This window comes from Thunnus maccoyii, chromosome 19 (assembly GCF_910596095.1).
Source record: "Thunnus maccoyii chromosome 19, fThuMac1.1, whole genome shotgun sequence".
Classification (NCBI taxonomy): Eukaryota; Metazoa; Chordata; class Actinopteri; order Scombriformes; family Scombridae; genus Thunnus; species Thunnus maccoyii.
Window position 1 is genome coordinate 1,694,300 of NC_056551.1, and position 24,444 is coordinate 1,718,743.

General features: G+C 39.1%; 1 protein-coding gene across 2 annotated transcripts in view; it reads left to right on the forward strand.

The window, feature by feature from the left end:
- Positions 1 to 1,130: 1,130 nt before the first annotated feature.
- The window catches only part of LOC121885275 (ras-specific guanine nucleotide-releasing factor RalGPS1-like), a 121,262-nt gene continuing 97,948 nt past the window's right edge, over positions 1,131 to 24,444 (forward strand). The window contains exons 1-4 of one of the 2 annotated variants that reach the window (XM_042394572.1): positions 8,171 to 8,383; positions 15,669 to 15,728; positions 19,724 to 19,861; positions 23,964 to 24,068. In XM_042394572.1, the coding sequence (XP_042250506.1) occupies positions 19,805 to 19,861; positions 23,964 to 24,068 (162 nt within the window). In that variant the 5' untranslated portion in view covers positions 8,171 to 8,383; positions 15,669 to 15,728; positions 19,724 to 19,804. Of the gene's footprint in view, positions 1,451 to 8,170; positions 8,384 to 15,668; positions 15,729 to 19,723; positions 19,862 to 23,963; positions 24,069 to 24,444 lie in introns of those variants that run through there. The other variant, XM_042394571.1, reaches the window with a different exon arrangement.

The following is a 24,444-nucleotide window of genomic DNA, read 5'->3' on the forward strand; positions in this document are numbered from 1 at the left end:
CACACACACACACACACACACACACACACACACACACACACACACACACACACACACCATAACCACTACTTGCCCCAAAAATCAGCTTTTTCCCTTGGGGACACGGCTTTTGTCCCACTTGAATAAGCAGTCCCCAATTAACTGGTCTTAAGTCTGAAATTTGTCCCCAAAAGGAGCCTATGACAGACCACACACACACACACACACACACACACACACACTGTGAACACTCCTGGCATGTGAGTGGACATGAGTCAGCCCAAGAGAACTGCAGAGCATAGGGAATAAATAAGAGTAAGATTTTACAATATGCAGGGTACTCCTACTGAAGGCTGGATCCCATCCTATTCTCCAAATCATCCAATGGGAATGATCAGTACAGGATCAGAGTATTTAAATGTATTTGACGTATCAGAAAGTCCCACAGAGAGTCAAACATCTGTAATAAAACACAATCTAAACACTAACACTACGCAATGTTCTCATTTTTCCTGAAGTACTGCAGAACCTCTGCTTTGGAGAAATCCATATATCAGAATAGTTACATACAGTACAAGTTACAATAGCTTACAGTCTACTGTTAAGCAGAAGTTGTTGCCACCACCAGTGCTGGTTTGTGTAAAGAAGAAATTGCCCTGAAAGTGTAACATCGACAAAGACACACTTGAAAAATTGTGAATCTCTTCTTTAACGTTTTATACAAAATTATTGTAACAGTAGGAACAAACTATGTCCTGATAATCTAGAGCACATCCTTCTGATCTAGACATCAGAGAATTTCACAAAAATGTGCTATAGTAGGTTATACCTGGAAAGTGTGTTTTTATGTCTACTCAGTAGACCAACATACACGGCGGTAAAATCTAGGTAGAATTTAGCGTTTATAAAAGATTAGATGTCTGCTGTAAAATTTCAGGTTAAGAAATTTCAGGAATGTACCGGGGGAAACTGTGATGTACGAGCTTACAGACAGTTCTTGAAGTTATCATATATGCACCTGCGTCTGAAGGACGCTGGCTCAAAGCCGCGCTGTGATTGGCCTATTGTGATTAGAGGCGGGAGCTTTCTCCAGAGCAGAGCGGATGATTAGGCAATACACCTGACTATCAAGATAAGTGCGTCTACCTGTCACTTCCTGCTGTCGGTATTTATTCATTTTCAATTCTTTTTTGGTGTAGGGATGATTTGGCACGTCACTGCCATGTTTGTATGATTTCGTCTAATGTATCCCGCACGGTCTGTGTATCCTGCGGACCAAACGTTACGACCTTGGCGTCATGTTCGGCTCAAAGGAGGAGTAACCCCCGTGGACACTACTGAGAAAACACCGCTCGGGTTTAATCAACCACCGCGGCTGGACTCATTTTAATGTGGACTCATATTGTCGTGTATCTTAAAACAGCAGCAGCAGCAGCAGCAGCAGCAGCGCGGGACTCTGCCTGGAGGAAAGGTAGGCACGTCAGAGGCGTCAGCAAGCCTTCACTGTTAGCGGGCAGATGAGGCTGAGCAGCCGCTGTGCAGCGCGGGCACACAGCAGCAGGCCTGGCTGTGCTGCGGGGATTCATACGGGCTGTTAACGCCGTGTCATACCGAGCTGCTGTCGTGACAGGAGCCTGAATGCGGACAGAGACACGGTGATTCATGGACATGACTGCGCGTGCGTGTGCGTGTATGTGTGTGTAAGTGTGTTTGTGTGTGTATCTGCGACACTTGACGTGAATCTCAGCTGTCAAAACATGTTTGTGTATCGTGCAGGGCCGGCTTCAGCATTTATTGGGCTGTAAGCAGAAAATGACCCTCCAGCCCCCCGCGTTGTACCACATATATAATGTGTAATACAACTCTAAATGCCATATAGTGTTCCTCAATATTACAAGGCATCCTACACGATCCAATTAGTGACATGATGAACATGCTCTTCTGAAGTCCTTCACAGTACATGACATAAACCAATTGATTCAAAAACAATTTACACAATGTGAATATTATTATATCAACCCAGAAAATACAACATAGTAAAATAGGTTATTTGCCCCTTTTAAGAATGGTAGTCTAAATAAAGAATTAGAAATGCTCTGTGAGCTCCTGTATTATTACTAATGTAAGTAATGGACTAACCCTACTTCACTTCCTCCTTGGTTTGATATGATACTAAATTCTTTACTGTAACTTCTATTTATTTTCAGTATGGATTCATCTGTCTTTAAAAATATTAAACAACTAAACATTTAGCCTATAAAATGCCGGCTGGTTAAGATGCATACCACCCTAATATATCTGCCCATGCTTCCTATCTCTGCACTTTGGTAAAAATCTTTAAAATGTCTGAAAATAGTGAAGAACGTCCCTCACAATTTCCCAGAGCCTGAGGTGATGTCTGGAAATTGCTTGTATTGTCTGGCCTTCAGTCCAAAACTTAAAGATATTCATTTTAGTTTTATGTTTACAATCATATCAAACAGAGAAAAGCAGCAAATCCTCAGCATTAGAAGCCAGAGCCTGAGAATGTTTCACATTTTACTGTGTTAAATGACTTGAACTGTTGGAGATGAGAGAAACATGTCAGTCACATCACTATTGATTGGTTGTGAGTGATGTATCTGAGTCCGTGTGTCCTTCATTTTTGGCTAACATAGACATGATGTCAGACTGAGTAGTGACATGAGAATGAAATGACAACACAGGCTAACCTTTCAGCTGATCACTGCAACACAGTCGGGATTGTAGATTGATTGCTTTTTGAATTTATCCTTTTATTCTAAAATCCCATGAACATGTCTGATATTCTTTTCTCATTAAATTCCTCTGCAGAAGTGAATCTAGAGGCTTCCATGTCAGCTATTTTACCTCCATGCTGATGTAAACAACATGACAACACACAAAGCCTGTCCCGAACCTGTCCCTCACTACAGCGTCCCTGTGCAGCAGCTGTGGGGAGACGCTCATTTAAAATGGGGAAGGTATAAATAAACACATACACTGTGGGACACAATGTCTGTTTCCCACTAGAAGCAGGAAGCAGCCGTCACCATGGATACTGATGCGTGCATTACTCCTTGTGCTGTAAAAGCATAACTTAACACCCCACCTCAATTAAACCCACCAGAACCATGTGACATGACATAAATGGTGAGCCTGCATCATTTTTTTTTTCTTGAAAATGGCTGCATGTATGAGCACAAGAGAAAAAATAATTTAGTGGTGATGCTGATGGTTTCTTTTTGAATTTTCAAGTAATCAGTGTGCAGAACACATGCACATCTTTGATGTCCAGGTCCAACAAAATTGTAAATACTTTCTGCTTCCCAAGGCAAACCTATAGAATGCTCCCCTCTGAAAGCCCCAAACCAACCTTTTATCAGGTTTTGTGGTTTCATCTAAACCCATCATGCAAGGTCAGCGTGAGGAAAATGAGGTACGTGTAGGGACAGTGTGTTATGTACGTTGATTCTACACACATAATGTCTAATACACTCATGCAGGTGTTTTCACTCAGTATTTAGCTCTGCACTCTGTTAGCTTTGTTGGAACTATACCTTTATTCTGCTTAAGGGTTAAGCTTGGTTACTGTGTCATGCACGCAGTCACCTCTGCAGCTGTGTGTGCACTGTTTTTGTTTAAGAACCTGTGTGTAGGATTTAGTGGCATCTAGAGGTGAGGTTGTAGATTGCAACCAACTGAATAGCCCTTCCCTCACCCCCCTCCCCTTCCAAGCCTGCAGAAGAACCTACAGTGGCTGCGAAACTCATGGAAAATGTGAAAGGCCCTTATCAGAGCCAGTGTTTGGTTTGTCCGTTCTGGGCTACTGTAGAAACGTGGTGGTGCAAGATGGTGAGTTCCGTGGAAGAGGACCCGCTCCTTATGTAGATATAAAGGGCTCTTTCAAGGGTTAAGAAAACAGAACAATTCTTATTTTCAGGTGATTATACACTAATTAAAACATACTTATGAATATTATATTCCATTTTTGCCAAGTCTGTTCTGTTAGATGTCACTGAATTCTTCAGACTGGAGTTTTCAAACTTTTACCGTGTTATTGTGGCGCCAATGCAAAGTACATGTGTTGCTGTTTTCTTCCACCTACCTCTGCACTCTTCTTGTCTCTAAACATTTGTTGGCTGACTGGTTGCTGAGTGTTTTTCAGGGTTTTAAGAGATTGGAAGAACAAGTGATTAGGTCGGGGTTACCACAGACCATTGAGCCAGTCCACAATAAGGAGTCACTTGCAGACGGCCTGGTCACAGATAAGGATGGGAATTGTTAAGATTTTATTGATACTAATGCCATTATTGATTCTGTTCATTTGTCCGACTTTTTATTGATCCTTGATTCTGTGTGGAAAAGTAGGCTCCACTGTTTATCAATGACCTTGCATCCTGATGAATATATGAAACATAACTGGTAGATGAGATAAATGATCCACAACCAAAGGTTAACTACATTAATTAATGGATTAATTCATTTGAAAGCATCGTACAGTCTCCTGTCTGTATGAGAATAACAAAATGAGCAGGAGGAGGAGTGCTCCTCTGTGTTAACATCGTGTCTCCAGCAGTGGAGAGCAGTCTCTCCGCTCAGGGAAAGCCATCGCTGTCCAAGACGCTGAACAGGCGCAGGGTTTTTGAGGTGATTTTCTTCTTATTTTCTATTCTCTTTTCTTTTTCTCACCTCAGAGTTGGTTATAGTTGTTTAATGCTGCAGTGTGTGTTGGCCAGCCGGTCTTGTTTGTTACTGCTGATCGCTGCTCCACTAACATTAGTTTTTGAGTGACGGTGAAGAAAGTTCACAATAAACTTCATCTTGCAAAGGTAATTATTGAGTCCTGAAATCAAAAAATGCTTGCAGCTGCCTTTTTTGAAGATGAATTACAAGATAGCTGAAAATAACTCTAGTGTGCGCGCGCTGTAGACAGTCTGGAGGCTGCACTGCCCTTGCAGTTGAGTTCCGCCTTCAACATCACATGTCTGGGCATCAATAAGAGGAATTGATAAGCTTGGAGTTATACGATTCCGTCAGACTGGACAATTTGTAACGGGTTCTCAACTGGAACCGGTTCTCGATTCTCATCCCTAGTAGCAGACAGCCTGGTTTGAAAGTTTGAGAGGCAAGCAGAGAGCCAGCTGCAATAACTTAACTGCAGAGGTTTTTTGAGGGTGCAAGTATGAGATAAGACCTGCATGAAAACCATGCAGAGGAACATGAAGTTTGGTGTGTGGTTATTTGATTAATTTCAGTCCAGTTAAGTAAATGTATTAATTAGGGCTGCAACTAATGATTCTTTCCATTATCGATTAATCTGTCGATTATTTTCTCGATCACTGTTTCTCAAAGCCCAAGGTGACATCCTCACGTCTTGTTTTGTCTCGACCGACAATCCACAACTCAAAGACATTCAGTTTACTGTCAGGGAGGACTAAAGAAATCAGAAAAATATTCACATTAGAGAAGCTGGAATCAGAGACTTTAGACTCTTTTTTTTTTCTGAAAAAAGATGAAATAAAATAATTTATTTGATCTGCAGTTGCATAAAAAAATAACGATTCCAACAACTGTAAAAATGCTGAATATCAGATCTGATAATCGACCAGGCCGATAATTGGTCAACACCTAATCTTTAGACCTTGTTAACCCTAATTCTATTAATCGTTCGTTAACACTGTTCTCATTTGCTACCTCGTTTGAATCAAATGTTTTTAGTATGCGTAAACAACGTAAACAACATGCGCATTTGTTTTGCTCTAGTGTGACATCTAGTGGGATTGAATGTTTTATATTGCAACTTTTTTAAGTAAATATAGCTATAGGTTATGCTGCATTAAGGCAGCTATAAATTAAGCTTTAGTTAGTTTACAGCAAAATAGTAAGCTAATGCTAACAATATGCTAACATTATTGAGATCCCAATATAATCTAAAATTCTGACTACCTTTTATGTCCTTCATTATGGGATTTGTACTGATTTTAATACAGTAGATTTTGAAGAAATCATTTTACCAGGTCCTGAGAGGACATCAGTGTTAAGTATTTGGTCCATTTGGGATCTCCCAACTAGTAGCTTGCTGTCACATGATAGACCAATTGGATTCGCTGTAGCAGCTCCAACGAAGCTGATTGGTTAAAAGTTGAACGTCCTGCTCCTCTTTCTTACGAAAAAAAGTGTACAAAACTGGAACACGCAGTGCACACACACTCACACACACATAAGTATTTTTGCCTCACAGGTAATGACACCTGCAAGTATGTATATGCAAGCTTGCAGAACAGGATAGTTACAAATATAAATGTACAAGTTAACAAAACTAAAGTTACAGGTATAAACATAAATGTACGAGTTTGCACAAATAACTTTAACTAACAGATACAAAACCCTGTTTTCAAACACACCTTTTTGAATGATATAATATTCCATAGCTACAAATTACAACCTTCTGGCTTTGTACTGAAGTTCATTACAATGTACAGTGTAGCACAAAGTCAAGAGGTTGCGTCTGCCTTACACAGAACTACTTTCCAGAAACTGAAAACGTGATCGCAGTTATTATGGTGTGTTCACACCAAACACAAAGCAAATTTCCCCCTCACATTACCTGCGCGAGTTTGACCAGGGGATCATTTGTGTTTATTCTCCCCAAACAGCCAGAATACATTACTGTACATTAGCTGTAAGCTAGCGAGCAACAGCAGGCACTGACTGCGTGTGTGTGTGTGTGTGTGTGTGTTTGCGTTCAGTTCAGTTCAACCTCTGACTGAACTCAGCATACACCAGAGACTCCGGTTCTTTCTGTTATTTCCCTCCAATCTCTCTTCTTTTTCCCCTCTCCTCTCTGTATGTTCATGATGTAAAGTACATTTCCCCTCCAGTCAGCCATCAACTTGGATGAAGAGAGACTAATTACATTAACACCTGACAGTGGAGTTTGGCACCTCTATGGCTCGCTGCTGCAGACAGTTTGACAAGTGAGAATGACGATAAATCCACTTTTTAATCCCAAAAGTTTAATGAATAAACTCTGAGCTCTCCTCCCGCCAGTAAACTGCTCCAGATCAGAGCAGAATTCAGTGTGACTCTCTCCTCCAGAGGTCCCCGGCGCTTAGCAGCTGTCTGTTGACTCCGTCTGGTCCTCCCCACACAACACTCTGCAAAGCCCCATGATACCTGCAAATTTTTCACTCAAGATGAATATTTTCAACTAGTTTCGTGTTTACAGTTATTGTCACGTATTATAGATGGAAGTTTTTCAATAGAATGTGTTTTCACAGGCTTGTATTACAATACTGTTCTTATATGGGACAGTGTGACATATTGTATAATGAGTTAATGTGTGATTTAGAACTGGAATGATAAGTTGATCAATAGAAAATTGATTGTCAACAACTGTGATAATCGTTTTTTTTAAGCAAAAATGCAAAAATTCATGAGTTTCAGCTTCTGAAATGTGTATATTTACTAGATTTTTTAGTCCTCTATGATAGTAAACATGGTATCTTTGGGTTTTTGACTGTTGGCCAGACAGAACATCTGAAGATCTCACCGTGGAGGTTTTATAAATCAAACAATGAATTTAGAAAATAATCTGAAGATTAATCGTTAGTTACAACCCTACTGTGATTCCCACCCAGACTACCAGCCCACAAAAAACAATTTAATAGGAGTCATATCATAAACTGTAGTGTTTTCTATGTTGTACATATCGAGACAGTGAAATGAAGACTTCACTAGACTATCTATTTCTGGAATCTCATGCATGTTAAAATCCAGAGAGCGGCCCCTCTCATCCCCTACTGTTGTGAGGATGTAAATTGTCTCCGATGGGTCAGATGAGCTTCTGGTGGTGTGCATGTTTATTCTTCTACCCACAGGAAGTGATCAATATACAGACAGCAGTGAGTGAGAGTGATGTGTTTTTCCTCATGTGTTCTCAGTAACACCTCTTTAAATCAGATTGCTGAAGGTCAGCTGTCCTTGAAGCCGTGTGGACCTTCCCCACACATGATGGCCACCCTCACTCACTCCCACTCTGCAGATGGTCAGATTCTTCTGTAGTGTATCCTGCCTCACAGAGACACAGGCTTGAGTATTGTACTGTATAATGTATCTTTTTTTGTGTTATGTTATTTTGTTGGTTGGCTTGCTGGGGCACATACCAACCAAATGGGTTTATCCTATTTGTCCTGAGGGTGCCACTAGAAGGAAATGTGGTCTTCCTCAGGAGACAATGAATTTGCTCAAAGAATTTCATTACCTTTTTAGACTTGTTGACTTGATCCAGTACCTGCAATCAGCATGAGCTTCAGCACTGTTATTATTAGCAGATTGGATGTTATCCACATCAAACAGTGATTCTTACTGGGAATCCACATCAGAGGCCAGTCATCAGCGGCATGTAAGTATGGCTGAAGTGTCATTTTCCACCAAAGCAGGCGGATGAAATAATAGGTGGCATCAGAGAGCTCACATGATCAGAAACCTGGATAGTGTTAGAATCATATAAACAGGAATGTGAATAACCAGGTTTCTCATGTTCTATGTAAATTTCATATCCTGAATATGATGAAAACCAGGATAAGACGATCAGTCATTATAGATATAGTTCACAACATATAAACAGCAGGGGCCAGATGCATGAAACTAGGGCTGTACTTGAAGCTTTGAAGCTTTGTTTGTTGCCATGGTATTCGAACGTTAAAATCAGTATTTGAATATTCATATGTATGTGTGTTTGTGTGTGTGTATGTGTATATACAGTTGTACTCATCAGTCTACATACCCTGGCAGAATCTGTAAGATGTGCACCATTCATAATGTCTATAGTTGTGACCATAAAGTTCATTTTTGGTCTCATCACTCCAAATAACTTTGTTCCAGAAGTTTTGAGGCTTGTGTAGGTACTGTTTGGCATATTGTAAGTGGGCTGTTTTGTGGTGTTGGCACAGTAACAGCTTTTTACTGGCAACTTGACCATGTGGCCCATTTTTGTTCAAGTACCTCCTTATTGTGCATTTTGAAACAGCCACATCCAACTTTCAGCTGAAGTTGCATGTGGGTTTTTCAACCTGAACAATTTTCCTGACAATTGTAGCTGAAATCTTTGTCGGTCTACCTGACCATGGCTTGGTATCAACAGAACCCTTCATTTTCCACTTCTTTATCAGAGCTTGAACACTACTGATTGGCATTTTCAAATCTTTGGATATCTTTTTATATCCCTTTCCTGATTTATAAAGTTCAACTCCCTTTTCTCGCAGGTCCTTTGACAGTTCTTTTGCTTTCCTCATGGCTCAGTATCCAGTACAGTCAGTGCTACTTGAAAGTTTGTGAACCCTTTAGAATTTGCTCTATTTGTGCATTAATATGACCTAAAACGTGATCAGATTTCCATTCAAGTCCTAAAACTACATAGAGACATCAGTTAAACAAATGAGACAAAAACCTTGTTCATTTATTTATTGAGGAAAATGATCCAATGTTACATATTTATATGTGGCAAAAGTATGTGAACCCCCAGGATTATCAGTTCATTTGAAGAGGAAATTAGAGTCGGGTGTTTCAATCAATGGGATGGCAATCAAGTGTGAGTCTGGGAGGCTCTGCCTTATTTAAAGAAGAGAAATCTGGGTCTTCACTATCAAAGTCTGAGCTTCACAACACAGGTTTGTGGAAGTGTGTCATGGCTCAAACAAAGGATATTTCCGAGGATCTTAGAAGAAGAATTGTTGATGCTCACCAAGCTGGAAAGGGTTACAAGACCTTTTCTGAAGAATTTGGCAGATCATGTACAAATTGAAGACATCCAACACCATTGTTACCCTCCCCAGGGGTGGTCAAACAACAAAAATCACATCAAGAGCAGGCGTGTAATAGTCCGGGAGGCCACAAGGGACCCCAGGGTAATGTCTAGGAAACTAAAGGTCTCTCTTGCAGTGGCTATAGTCGATGTTAATGAGTCCACCATCAGGAGAACATTGAACATCAATGGTGTGCATGGCAGAGTTGCAAGGAAAAAAGCCACACTCGCTCAAGACCATGTGGATAAGCCAGAAGGCGATTGGAACAATGTTCTGTGAATGGATGAGACCAAAATTGAACTTTTTGGCTTGAATGAGAAGCGTTATGTTTGACAATGAGCAAACACTGGATTCTAGCATAAGACCCTTATCCCATCTGTGAAACATGGGGGTGGTAGTATCATGGTTTTGGCTGCTTTGCTGCCTCTGAACCAGGACAGCTTGCAATCATTGATGGGGCTATGAGTTCTGAGTTGTATCAGCCAATTCTACATGAAAATGTCAAGGTATCTGTCTGTGAACTGAAGCTCAACAGAAAGTGGGTCATGCAGTAAGACAACGACACTAAACGCTCAAGTCGTTCTACCAAAGAATGGTTAAAGCAGAAGAAAGATAATGTTTTGGAATGGCCGAGTCAAAGTCCTGACCTTAATCCTAAAGAAATGCTGTGGAAGGACCTGAAGCAGGCAGTTCATGCAAAGAAGCCCACCAACATCCCTGAGTTGAGACTGTTCTGTAAGGACGAATGGGCTGATGTGCAGGGCTGGCAAACAGTTACTGGAAACATTTGGTTGAAGTTATTGCTGCAAAAGGGGGTCACACCAGTTACTGAAAGCAAGGGTTCACATACTTTTGCCTCCAACAAATATGTAAGATTGGATAATTTTCCTCAATAAATAAATGAAAAAGATGAAAAAAAATGTTTGTTTTTTTTGTCTCATTTGTTTAATTGGGTTCACTTTATCTAGTTTTAGGACTTGTGTAAATATCTGATCACGTTTAGGTCATATATATGCAGAAATACAGAAAATTCTAAAGGATGTGGGGGTTGTGTGACTCTCAAAACAATTTATCCACTGTTTTACAGCCGCAACAGTAAGGCCAGTGGTGTACTGGCCATTGGGCATACTGGGACAAATCCTGGTGGGCCAGTGCCCTTTCTGTATGCCTGTCATTCGGGATGCACATGAGAGTGTGCTGCGTGCCTGTGTCAGGCAATGACAGCCTAGGCTGCATACTTGTGTCAGGCAATCACAGCCTAGCACCCCCCTTTACTCTCACTACCAGAAGGGAAGGGGGAGACAAAAGTCCCTCACTCCAGCTTTAAATGGGTAGACGAGGATTCAATAATGGACTGTGGAATTGGCAATATATAGGCACTGGTAAACAGGCTGGCTGTGGTACTCGATTATACAAGAGCGTGTTGGGGCAGGCAGTAACGATATGGATATAGGAAGATCATGTCAAATAAAATAACCTTGTAATCAGACACACAAATATCACATAGAACAAAATTGCTAAGCGAAAGGCCAAAGGACAGGAGTAGTATTAAAATCACCTAAAATTAAAAGCCTGTTATATCTTTACATGACAACAGATAGGAGCTCAGAAAATTCACTAAGAAAGGCTTTGTTCTGATTTGGTGGCCTATAGACTGTAACACACAACACAGGTAATTTACCATTTAATACAAAACCTAGAAATTCAAAAGTAAAGAAAATGCCAAAGGAAGCAGTAGAGCAAGGTAAAATATTCCTATAGATTACAGCAACACCACCACCGTGACCCACCGTGAAAGCCTGGGCTGACGTGCATAATCAGGAGGTGTGGCTTCTATTAATGGAATAATATCTGTTCTTAGCCAAGTTTCTGTGACAAAAAAACATATCCAGCTTATTAATATGAACTTTTACCTGTTGCACCATCAGTATTTTTATGAAATCACAAATGCTCAGAATCTTATATTCCCGGAACACTGGCACTCCCCTCTGTCCATTCATATAAACATATTTGCCCTGTGTTGAAAACCAGTGGACATAAAGACAGCTTGAAACTGGCCCGGGGTGTGACAGTAGATTGGGAGGGGGGGTGTTGGAAAGATGCAGTTGTCTCAATTTTGTCTGAGGAGAGACTTGGAAAATCCCTGATCTGAGGGGTAAAATCTGAATGTTCAGAACTCAATTTAGTCTTTCTCTATTTTCATTTCTAAATTGGAAAATTAAACTAAGAGGAGTTACATGGACCCTCAGAGGGTTCTACAATATGTTCTTGTCATTCTGACAAAATTTGAAAAAAGACATTGTCACCATGGCATTCAAAGGAAAGTGATCTGCCCGGGGGAAGCACCATCTGTTGTTCACTTTTCCATGTGTCAGGCACCACTTATCCAGTTCTGCTGTGAGCTACACTTCCAGCTCCAAGCAGGATCAACACATTTGTTGTGACTGGGACAGACAAGGACTTCACCATTTCCGTAGACTTGTGTACAACAGGTTTACTGTTTCCTTACTAGGTATCCAATGAAAGGAATCTGTGATGGAACTGTATGATGGACATGCAAGTTACAAACTTAGAAATTTGACAAATTTCTCTGGTGTGTGATTATTTCAAAGCATTTCTATTAGGGGTGTAACAATACACAAAATTCACGATTTGGCATTCACGTTGGTTTTCGAGTCACGGTTCGGTACGATTTCGGCACAGCAGGAAAAAAAAAGAAAGTTAGAAAATAACATTTTGGTCTTTTATTTTGAAAAATGTAAATACCAAACAATGGCTCATTGGTCATAACTATTACCGACAGAGTTTAGTTGTGCTACAATGGAAACTATTATTGAAACAGTTTAGTTGTGCCTCAGTGGAAACTAACTGAAACAGTTATACTGCATTGGAAAAAGAAAACCTTTGTTGCAAGGAGTCAGGGCACCTGCTGTTTTATGCTGATTTATGTGTCTCCGTCTGTGATCTTGTTGAGTGCCGAATAAACTTTCCTTTAATCAGCCTTTAAGCCTTTAATCAGGCTTGAGTAAACTTTGTCTGGGTCAGCACACCTTCAAAAGGAAAAATAACTTGAAACCAAATGTTACAAAAATTATAATGTTAACAGAAAATCCAACTGTCTGTGATCAAGTTGCACTGTGGGTAATGTAGGTGGCAGGTTTTGACAAGGATGAAGAATGTGTGGGGAAAAAATAAGTTAAATCCAAAATGGAAGCAGACAGTTCTATTGATCAGTTCCTCTTTACATTCCAAGAGTGAGCCAATAGAGAGCACAACCCAGTTATAAATGGAGCTGGCAAGAGCTGATCTGAAAGCTGAAGATCCGGGTATGAGATAGTTTTCAACCAAGCCCTTCTTGACACTGATCTTATCTCAACATGATAAGAGTACAGCAATAAATACATGAGTCATCCTCATCAACAGTATGTGAGGGATGACTACCAAGAGCCTGAAGTTCAGCCTAGTGGAACAGTATAACTCAGGAATGATTGTCAACAGTTGTACTGACCCACTGACTTCAGAGGAGCTGAACAGAATTGAAAATCAAAGCTAATTAGTCTTATCAAGACTAGTCTAATTAAGTTGTGTGTCCTGACTTTGTAGACCAAAACAAATCTTAGCTCTAAACGCAGAGGCACTGTTTGCATTGAAATCATTTTTCTCATTTAAGAGCCAATTTGTAGACATGGTTACATGTTTAGATGCTGATGAAACTCATACCAACTAGTATTCTGCACGATTATCTAAACATACCTAAGTTTGATGATTTGAGTATCAACCTCTCAGCTTCTTCCTGTCAGGACATTAATGTGATGAAAAGTTTTCATTTTGAATTTGAATTTGATTTATTAAAAAGATTATTATTACTTTTATGATTTTATGATATAAAATGTATTTCTGATATAAAATGCCATCATTGTTACTTAGTATCTCATTATTGTGACTTAAAATGATGCCATAATAGGGCTGTTGTGTTTTATTTGAAATTCGAACTTTGCTCAAAAGTGGGTAAAAATTAAATATTCAAACTGTAATAACCTGTACGAATTAAAAGTTTACAGGCTATAAGTGCAACAGACCGTTTGAAATATTTTGCCTTGTGATCCAGCAGAGGACGTCCTTAAAATTCATTATCAGCTTGACCTATTGCTCTTTGACCTATCAGTAAACTAAGCTAATAAATAAAAATGGAGAAGGACAGTGGTGAGCAAAGCCGTGCTGATTAGATAATCATGACAACAAAGCATCTGAGAAGCAGTTTGAGGAAGTATTTTGGGGGCTACACTGTAGATGGCAAAACTACCAATGAAGATAAAGCTGTTTTTCCAATTTTGTAAAAAGCAGCTGCAACAACAAATCTGAGGACTCAGCAGCTAGCTTACCACACAAGTGAGGCAGCGGGGCCTTCAAAACAAGCGGAACAACGTCAACTCTACAACCTTGATCTGAATGCCTACTCAAATCTCAAAACAATCTCATAACACATGATGCATATGTATATGTATAACAACACAGGATAATATAAAGACTATACTCACCAGCATGACAAAAAAGAAAATGAAGTCGAAATTATGATGCCTACCGTGAAGTTCAACCAAAGCTGGATTTATGGTTGACACATGGGGATAACAATAGTCTTGTTGTGGTTACCAGTGGTGTAGGGTTAGATTTATACTTGTGTAGCTGCGACCATCGAACATCAAAAAATGTAACCATTGGCTGCTGAGAGGATTAATGTAGGGAGATCTGTCCGACATGCTGTGTCCAAGCAAGAAGCATGAGTCTAGTCTGTAGCTGCTTTTAAGGGTGTTTATTTGACCCGATGATAAAAAAAACAACACTTTGACGACTCACATGCTCTGCATAGATGTTATAAAGAGGACAACAATATAGCGATAGTAGTCAACAGAAATTGTCGGTCCCTACTCACCCACTCTGTTACAAACAAAACTGAATGACAAACAGGTGCAGAAGATGACCTCATTTACTACCACACCACCCCGATGACACACAGACACACCTACCTCCACAAAGACACACTCACTACTACCGGTCTGACCAAATACATCCCTTGTTCTTACAAGTTGGACTTCATATGTTGATTGTTGATGTGGCCACCTCAACACTGGACAGATGTATTGTGTGTAACTGCGTTTACATTCTTTCATTCACTTGGTGATATACAGCAGAGTGTCGATAGAAAAGTCAGTCTTCTCTCATTACTGAATATGAGACTATGCATGCAGTTGCCATATTTATGTTCTTTCATTCATTGTAATAGAGTGGCAGTAGAGTAGTGGAGTAAAGGTATCTTAGGGAATCTCATGATTTGATTCAAAACTAATTCTTGATTGGGGGAAAAAAATAGAAAGGGAGGCTCCATTTTTAGACTTACTGGAGTGCACTGTGTGCCAAACCATTGACTCATGTCCTTAATCCACTGAACTGTAAAATAACACATAACTGACAGGTGTTGACGAGGGTCACTGTCTGGCAAACAGGAAAAAGCAGTGAAAAGTGTGAGAGTAAAAAAGTGAACTGCATTAATGTGGAAGCATCCTCCAGTTTTCTGCCAGAGAAGAATGGAATCAAAGTGTCATAAAGTGACTAACATCACTGTTTCAATGTTTTCTGTTTCTGTGTGTGTAATGGAGTAAGACAGAAAAAAGAGTTGTGTGTTTTGTTGTTTTGTTCTGCCATCGTAAGATCATTAGCTGGTGTTATTTAAGTGGTAGAATTTTGTCATTTGTGAATTGATTCAGTGTTGTTGTGATACTAATGTGAATCTTTTTTCATCAACCCCTATGGTGAAGATGGTTTTGTTAGCTGCATGCTCCTGTAAATTAGGAGATATTAACCTTTTTTTCAACTTGCTTCATTCAGTCTTCACTCAAGAATCTGCACTGGCATCAGAAACTCGTAGGAGAAATCAGCCTCCACATGGTATGTCCATAGTCTCTGTAGTCCTGACATGTAGTTACAGCAAATCAGCAAAGGACAATATATCCTGACTTTTACTCCCTAATCTTGGTCAAGCTCTGTAAGAGATAACCCGGATGACATCATCAGTTTTTTTTGTTACTGCTTGAGATGAGTAAACTGATATTTAAATATGTTTTAAAATAGTTGAAGTTGAAATATATATTTTTTTCTTTGCTGGAATAGGTTTGTAGTTGGTGTCCACAGATAGAAAAGAGGAGTTGTAATGTAATATAGCTGCTATAGCAACCATTGCTGTTAGCCCTCATAGACTCTTTCTATCCCCTCCTCCCATCCCCTGCCACACATGACGCCTCCTTAAAATTTGATTACCATGCTGCTACAGAGATAATTAAGCTGTGACCCCTTTTTGCAAAGCTCTCAGGGACTCCTCTACAAAGGTGTTTGTTCAGTGAGGGGGGCTTAATTATGGACAGTGTAAGCAGAGATGGGCATGTTAGTAATGTAAGAGTGCTGTACGGTGGAAGGAACTGTACCTGACAGCATGTGTGTTTTCTTTTTTCAAGGTCTGTTAATGAATTTCTGAGTTGTGTTGTGTAGTTCTCTCACTACACAAGAGAGGCATATTGTTTGACAGATAGATGAATGAACAGATTATACTGTAGTGCTGGGTTGGCTGATCTCTCCTCACTCTTTATTTCACTCTTTTTTTTCTTTTAGTCTCTCACATACAGCACAACCTGCTCATCATTCCGACACATATATCTTCAGTTTGTGTATTTGGCAGTGTGTCTGCCATGTAGAGGAGGGAACATGTGTGTCTGAAGCTGTTTCTGCGTAGCTAATTGTATGTAGCAAGAACTGCTCAGAGATTCATGCATTTCAGCATCACTGTCTCAATACTCAGCTCACCTTTTTTTCCATTTCTAGTAATGCAAAACTTATCTTAACTTATAACCTATACTTATACTTATTAACTTATACTACACTGTTTTTTGCAGTTGGCGCTGTATATAAGAAATCAGCATTCTTTACCATTTGTGTATCGACAGGAATGAATACAGTAGTGGCTCTGTCATTTCCTTTGTGCACTGCATTGTGGGACATTGTGTCCATCAACAAGTGTTTTTAGTATGTATAGTGATTGCTTGAGTGTACTGACACTCTTCTCCTACCAGTGTGAACACACTATAAGCTGTATAGAGCTGGACACAGTGAGGGTCTCCTGCTGTGGCTGGAGGATTAATACTGGTGTATACTGCCATCTGATGGCCACATGCGTGTGTTACTGTTCAGGGAACACTAACACGTTATTAGATATTAACTTCCTCCTTCCCGAAATGTCAGCAGTTATTTTTTAATGGATTTAAACTTTAATAATAATAATAATTTTATTATTATTATTAAATTTTATTATAAAAACATGCAAAATTCTAAACCACATGGTAAATTCTACTTTTATTTTATGTATGGCACTACAGTGTTATTTAACTGTGGATGGTTAATGTATAGATCATTGTGATGCCAAGTAAAATCGCTATTAAGCATGGTGATTACTGGTTCATCAACATGTCCAAAGAAGTGAATTCAGTTTTATTAAAGAGACATCATCTGCTCTTGGTGGTAAATTTGAGCTGCTGTATTAATATTTGAAATTCAGTGACCCAGCCAATAATACGTCTCCTCAGAGGAAAACTCTCCACAGGATTCAAACTGTCAGTGCATCATATCGGAGAAAGTCCTGTGATGGTCACAGCCTCCAACACGCCCACCTATAATGTGTTTTTTTTCTGTTCCTCTCTATCCAAGTGCGTCACCGGTGCGCCCGGCAAGCCTGGCCACAAAAAATACCAAAAGCGCAAATTAAATGGCCACGTCCTCAGTTTGTAACACAGGCGTTCTGTTTTGTTGTTGTTTGTTGTTGTTACTTGGTCTCCAAGCCCGAGCTGAGATAACTCTGACCCTGCCATGACACCATGTCCATCTATCAGGGTTATTATCTCATACTTGACAAAACTCCCTCAGAGCCACTGAAGAAGTTATAGAGCTGAGTTGTTGTACTCTCTGTTACTAGTAAACTGATCTTCAGTGCAGTGCATCTGCATTTCTCGGTAGTGCTCTTACACAAATGCAGAATTTCAGTTTCACATTAGAGGGCATCTTAGTACTGCAGACAGCCAGTCTGCTGGTACTGCTGATATTATCATCTGTCTATTATTTCTAGGTCCTTTACTCTGTCTGCTTGCATGTATGTCTTCTTGTGGTAGGTTTTATTAGCTCTCTGCTTCAGAGTATCTTAGTTAAACTGGTGTGCAGACCTTGCAGAAAAAAAAAATGTGGACCAGTGTATGTAATCAGATTTTCATTATTAGGAAAAAAAAAGTCACATACTTTCCTATATTCATGTTAGTTTCTCAGATTTGCCTCTTCTCATTCTTCAGCTACTCACAAACCATAGTTTCAGCAAACATTTTGATTAAATGTGGGTGGATTTCTCTTTTTGTCTTCACTGCTGGGACTAGAAACTTTTAGGAACATGTGAGAGACTTGTTTTCATTTTGTGGCCTTGCTTTTCACATGCAGCTCTTGTATGGTTGAAAAAGTCGGACTCTTATCTCTGTTAGAATGCATAGTCAGAGGTGACCCGGTGGCCCAGGGGCGAAGGTGCTGACTAGAGCTGCAATTCGTACAACAACTATTGTTTTCAACATCGATTAATCTTTTGTTGACAGAAATTGGTGGGAAATGTCAATCCCTCTTTTCCGTAACCCAATGTGACGTCCTCAAATGTCTTGTTTTGTGCCAAAGAACAGTCCACAACACAAAGATTCTGATCTTTATTATCATAGAGGACTGAAGAAACCAGAAAATATTCACATTTAGGTAGCTGGAATCAGAGGATTTGGAAATGTTCTTCTTTAAAAAATGACTCAAAACAATTAATCGATTACTGAATTTGATTGATTTGATAGTTGGCAACGAATCAATTAATTGACTAACTGTTGCAGCTGTAGTGCTGACTATTAACCCTGATACCTCCATCAAGCTGAGGACAACATCTCTGTCTCCCTTTATTTTCTCTCTCCTGTTAGCTGTTTAAAAATAATAAAAAGCAATGCAGGATAAAACCATGAAATGATGTCTTCATTGCAGTATGGCTGGATTTGTCATCAGTTTGTACTGTGGACTTGCTGGGGACAGCAGCAGCTTGTAAAAAATCCCTAGTAGGGTTTCATTGCAGATTTATTCAACTGAAAGTGTTGCGAGGTTATAGTTAGGAAATATGAGGTATATGAGAAAGAGGCCCAAAATATCCCAGAATCCAGTTATATATCTCAATATGGCTCATATATGCAAGATCACACATTCAACGTCATTCAACACAATAAACTGTTGCGTATCAGCTCAGACGCTATCTGATTATATCATCACAATATGATTCTACCAAAAGATGTTGATATACAATAACATTGGAATATTACCAGAGCCTGGTCACAGTTCAACACAAGGCTTAGTATCAGCCTGTTGTGGTCAATGTTGGTGTTAAACTTCAGGAAAAGTCAGGGAGATATCATAGATGTATGCTTGCATATGTGTGTGTGTGTGTGTGTGTGTGTGTGTGTCTGACTATGTAAACTTGCACTATCTACCCACATTTGAACTTAAACAGCTTCTCTTTGGTCTTTTCATCCTTTTGTTCATTGCTCAAAATTACAGAACATGAATTTAAATTCTAGTCAATGTTTCCAAAGGTATTAGTCAAGCTGAATTTTGTGCATATGAGATTAAAATTTAGGTAATACTGCAGACAAAAAAAAAAAAAAAAAACACAGCATCTTGGAGTAAAAACTTTACTCAGCATAAGCATCAAATACCTAAGTTGGGTAAAGTAAGCTGCATAACACATGTATTTGCAACTGTAAAGCTAATAAAGGAAAAATGTACAGAAAAACAGATCAGGGTTGAAGAGGTTAAAGACTTGTTTGCTCTGTCTGCAGGTGGATGAGAGGTTATGTGTGGCACCCAGCTAAAGGCCTCTGTCGCCCTGACCTGTGCATCCCACCAGTCCCTCTGTGAGCATGTATCGCAGGAATGGGCTCTCGGATGGCACCAGCATCAACTCAGTCACCTCAGAGGTAACAACACGCTCTTCTTCTGTTCATTGATATGATACAGTATTTTATTGTTACATACTCTAATGAATATTTCCTCCTCTTGGACCAAACTGCATGCTGTAAAGCTTTCATTGTCACTGTGATTTGCAGTTTTTCACGAGCAGCTGATGTTACTAACATTTTCTCCTTTTTGCCTAACATTAGTCTTTATGATAGCCAAAGGTAGACCGAGCCAGCATTGCAGGAGCAACATTATGTGACTGTACAGCAGAAATCACCAACATTAGTGATTACAACAGGAGCCAACCATGACATGGTACTGTTCCTGTTCTGACTGCAGTGCAGTCACCTACTTTTTCCTCCGTGATGACAGTAACAGAACAGAGTAAAAAGCTGTTTTTTCCAAGCTGTTCAATAAACTGAAGCTGGATAGCAAAATATGCCTCATATGCTTTCCAAAGGAACACAGTGAATTACAGGTTTTTCCCAGGATTTTTTGAGACAAAGGTGGTAGAGGCCGGAGAATGTGCGTGTTGCGGCATACAGTTTGTGTGCGCAGTCACAAACCTTTGAGTGTTGCGTGCTTAAGTGGAAAAAAAAATCACAATTTGACAGACAAAACTGTCCATAAGCTGTGGGGAAAAACATCACTGTCTAAGACATTGAGCGAGGGTTTCTGAGGTGAAACAGACTGATCATGAGTTATTTTCTTCACCTCAGAGTTGGTTTAGGTTGTTTGATGCTGAAGTGTGTGTTGGTCAGCTGGTCTCGTTTGTTACTGCTGGAGTTCACTGCTCCGATCAGTTAACATTAGTCTCTGAGTGACGGTATAAAAAGTTCTCAATATATTTCAAGTTTGTCTCGCAAAGTTAATTATTTAGTCATTAAACCAAACAGTGCTTGCAACTGCTGCATTTTTTGAAGATGAACTACCAAATAACTCCAGCTGGTGTGCGCTGCCTTTTTTGTTCCGTCAACGTCACATATCGGAATTTTAAACAAAGGTGGCGGCCAGTAATATAAAGTCATTTTTCATGCAAAAATGGCCAAAAATGGCGGCTGCATCTTCATGTTTAGTCTTCTACAATAATAAACTAAATAACTTTGAGTTTCATTACTGGTGTTTGGACAAAAAACAATGACATTTAAAGACAACACCCTGCAATCTGGGAAACTGTAATTTTCACTATTTTCTGACATAAATAATCAATCAGTGAATTGAGAAAATAATCAGCGGATGAATGGATTAATTGCAGCCCTGGTTTCATCCCAAGGGGCTGATTTGAATGATGTTTTTGTGACTCTCTGACTGATAGTTAGCTATAGTTCAGTATTAGTGCTGATATATTGTTTTCTAAATTTCAGTGGAATTGTATTTTGAAGATATGATTATAACATGTTGTCATTGGTATAGTTGAGATTATCAGTCTAACTCTAATCGACAGAAATGATCTGGTCAGACTGAATCACCCTTTAACCTAGATATCAGTTTCTACACAAAATATGTAACAATCTGTGCTGGTGATCAGTCAACATTTCTTATCCCCAACACTGGTGAGGCTGTTCAATAATAATTATATAAATAAGACTCATTAATCATAATTGTATGAATCAATATAGACACAGCAGCAGATGATATAACCATGAAATTGTGAAATTAAAATTAGATTTTTTCTTTTTTACTTTTTCAAAAGTGTCTAGAATATTTTACAACCTTTGTCTACAGGACAGAGTTAGTTATGTGTTTGGCTTTGTGTGAGTGAGCAGACAGCCAATCATATTTCTGCAATAAACAGTTTTTCTTTAAAAAACAAACAAACTGTATATATATATATATATATATATATACTGTGTATACAACATTTAACATATATTTTGTCTATACTATCCATATGATTATTTATTTAATAACATTATTTATTAAATATTGAACATTTTGGGTTCTTAGAAGAAGTGCTATGTTGTCACAGACTTGTTGATTCTCATACTTTTTGTTCTTCTCACATGCATTAGAATGTTGCTGCTTAATACGATTGGTTTCTATAAAATGAAAACATGTGTCATAGAAGTTAGGAGGAAAGTAGAATTACATTTATGTGAACTACATTAGATAAGTATGTATAATTATCTCTAGATTCACAGTTAATTGTTGTTATATGCATTACAAGTTATATAAGATAGGGATCTGTAGTGTTAATTGTCAATCAAAAAGAGTAGCAGTTGATTACCGTGTAATTATGGGTACAATTGGCTGTAACTAGTACAATGACATAGTCTCAATCAGTGCAGTACCACGAAATGAAAGGTACATAGCTGAGAGACTGCTTTGAAAGATTGTGCAGGAAATCCTGCTCTGGTACAAAGTGTTAGATGGATGGAGCAGATCTGTTGCTCAGCTAACCCTGTCCTTAACTGGGCAGAAAAGCTGTTTTTTCCACCAGTGGACCACTTGCTTTGGTCTATTTCCAAAAGATCTAAAAATGATTTATGCATGTGTCTTTTTGCATGCCTATTGTTCTCTTTTTCCAAGTAGTATTTCATTTAAAAAAAAAAAAAAAAAGTCTTTTCCATTTGGTCTTGTTGATTAAAATGCCAGAGCTGAGGCCTGTTAGTCCAGGAAGGATAAAAAGTCAACTTTCAAAGCAGACTGAATCACGGCTAAATAAACAGGCCAGGAGAAACATCAGAGGCATTTGTGCCGTATTATCATAATTTGAAATGGGTAATATGCCAGGAACACGGCATCTGTTTTTACTTGGTGGAATCCTTGATTCACTATAATAACCTGGTGAACCACATTATATAAGTTCTATTCATTTTTGAAGTGTCTTCTGTTAGGTATACCCACATTTAAAATGCTTTGGCTATTTTCTGCCTCTCACCATCTTCTCCATCCTCTGTCCTCTCAGTTTGTATGTCACTTGTTAAATGTGCTATATCTGTGTTTTTATGTGTGTTTTTGAGTGTCAGGTTATTACAGCTTTACAGCAAGAATATTTGGTATTTTTGGTTGATAACTGATAAATGGTTAAAGTCATCTATCAAAACACTATGTCAGCCTCAAGTCAAGGAATCCCTGCACACTGACTCAGAGCTCCCTTTTCTTTATCTGCAACCTTTTGACTACAGGTCTTCCTCAGGCAAATACCCACAGGAATGTGCCTAATGTGACCAGTGACATCACAATCATCTAATCACATTCACAAGTGTCAAGACACCATCATCATAAGAGGATGATGGTCTCATTTCTTCTAGGTTCTATATGCATACATGGCATGTTATATTCTTCTTAGTCTATTTCTATTTCTGTGTATATTAATTCTATATTGGATACACTATATATGTTTATAATGATGCCCCCTAGTGTCTTGTTAACCTATGGCACCCGCCCTAATACATATATGAAATGAGTGGTTGATATTTCTACTATTCATTGTAATTGTTTGAGACTTATTGACTGAAAATGTGTACATTTGCTTTAAGACCTTTAATCATATTTGTATCATGTTTGATATGAATGTTTTTATTCTCATGATGATGGTGTCTTGACCATTCTCCTGGATCACTCTCTCTTTCATAGAGTTCAGTCAGGTGTCAGTCAGCGGGAATATTTGCCATTTCTATCTGGATTTGGAGATTGTGATGAGGGATTAAAAGCCTGTCATTTCACTGTCATTTTTTTCTGTTGATAGCTCACTTTTGTGTTTAATACTGAGACAGGCGGCATGGACCAGACTCTATGATACTGTAAAGAGAGGGAGACACATTAGAACAGGGTGTAGTAAAACAGGGGTGTGATTCTTTGAGGAGCAGGAAGGTGGCAATTAATCAAGAAAGGCACTGAGCATGTTTAGGACATTTGTGAATGGACTCTTGATGAGGCATTGGTGAGCAGTGAATGTACAGTTTTCATAAAGTGCATAATGAGAATTTATGAATCTGAATGAATGAAGTAAAGTTGACTTGTGCTAACTCCATTAAGAGCTCTGTAAAACACAATAAACACTTTGACAAATGTGTCAGAAGCTGTTAGAAGCCGCATAGAGCAGGGTCCAGACTGTTAAACTGCACTGTTGAAAGGCTGTCAGTCTGATGGGTTAACGTGTGTGTGTGTGTGTGTCAGGCCAGCAGCAGCTCAGATTCTCTGGATGGACCTTGTGTGGACTACGCCAAGAGCTATGATGCCGTCGTATTCGATGTGCTGAAGGTGACGCCCGAGGAATTTGCTGTAAGTATGATTCAAATGTCAGGAAGTGTTTGTACTGCGTTCAACAGGAATCACATCTAAAGACACGGCACGCTATTACACAACTTTTACATGTTAATGAGAATCAGCTGGAGGAGTTTGGTCACTCAGAATCAATTTAAAAAACATGCTGATAGCGTAGAGCTAGTAGCAGCTGCTTGGTAAATTATATAGCTATTTGGTATATTAACATTGAATCAAATGACTAATGTGAAAGGGTTTAATGCAGTGACAAACACAGAATTCTCTCAACACTACTGCTTTTCTGAGCTTTTTGCCTCTTTTATCTAATAGTTGTGCTTTTATGTGTCAGTCAGCCTAGTTTCCAGCAGCAGCAGCAAGCAGCTGTTTCAGCCTG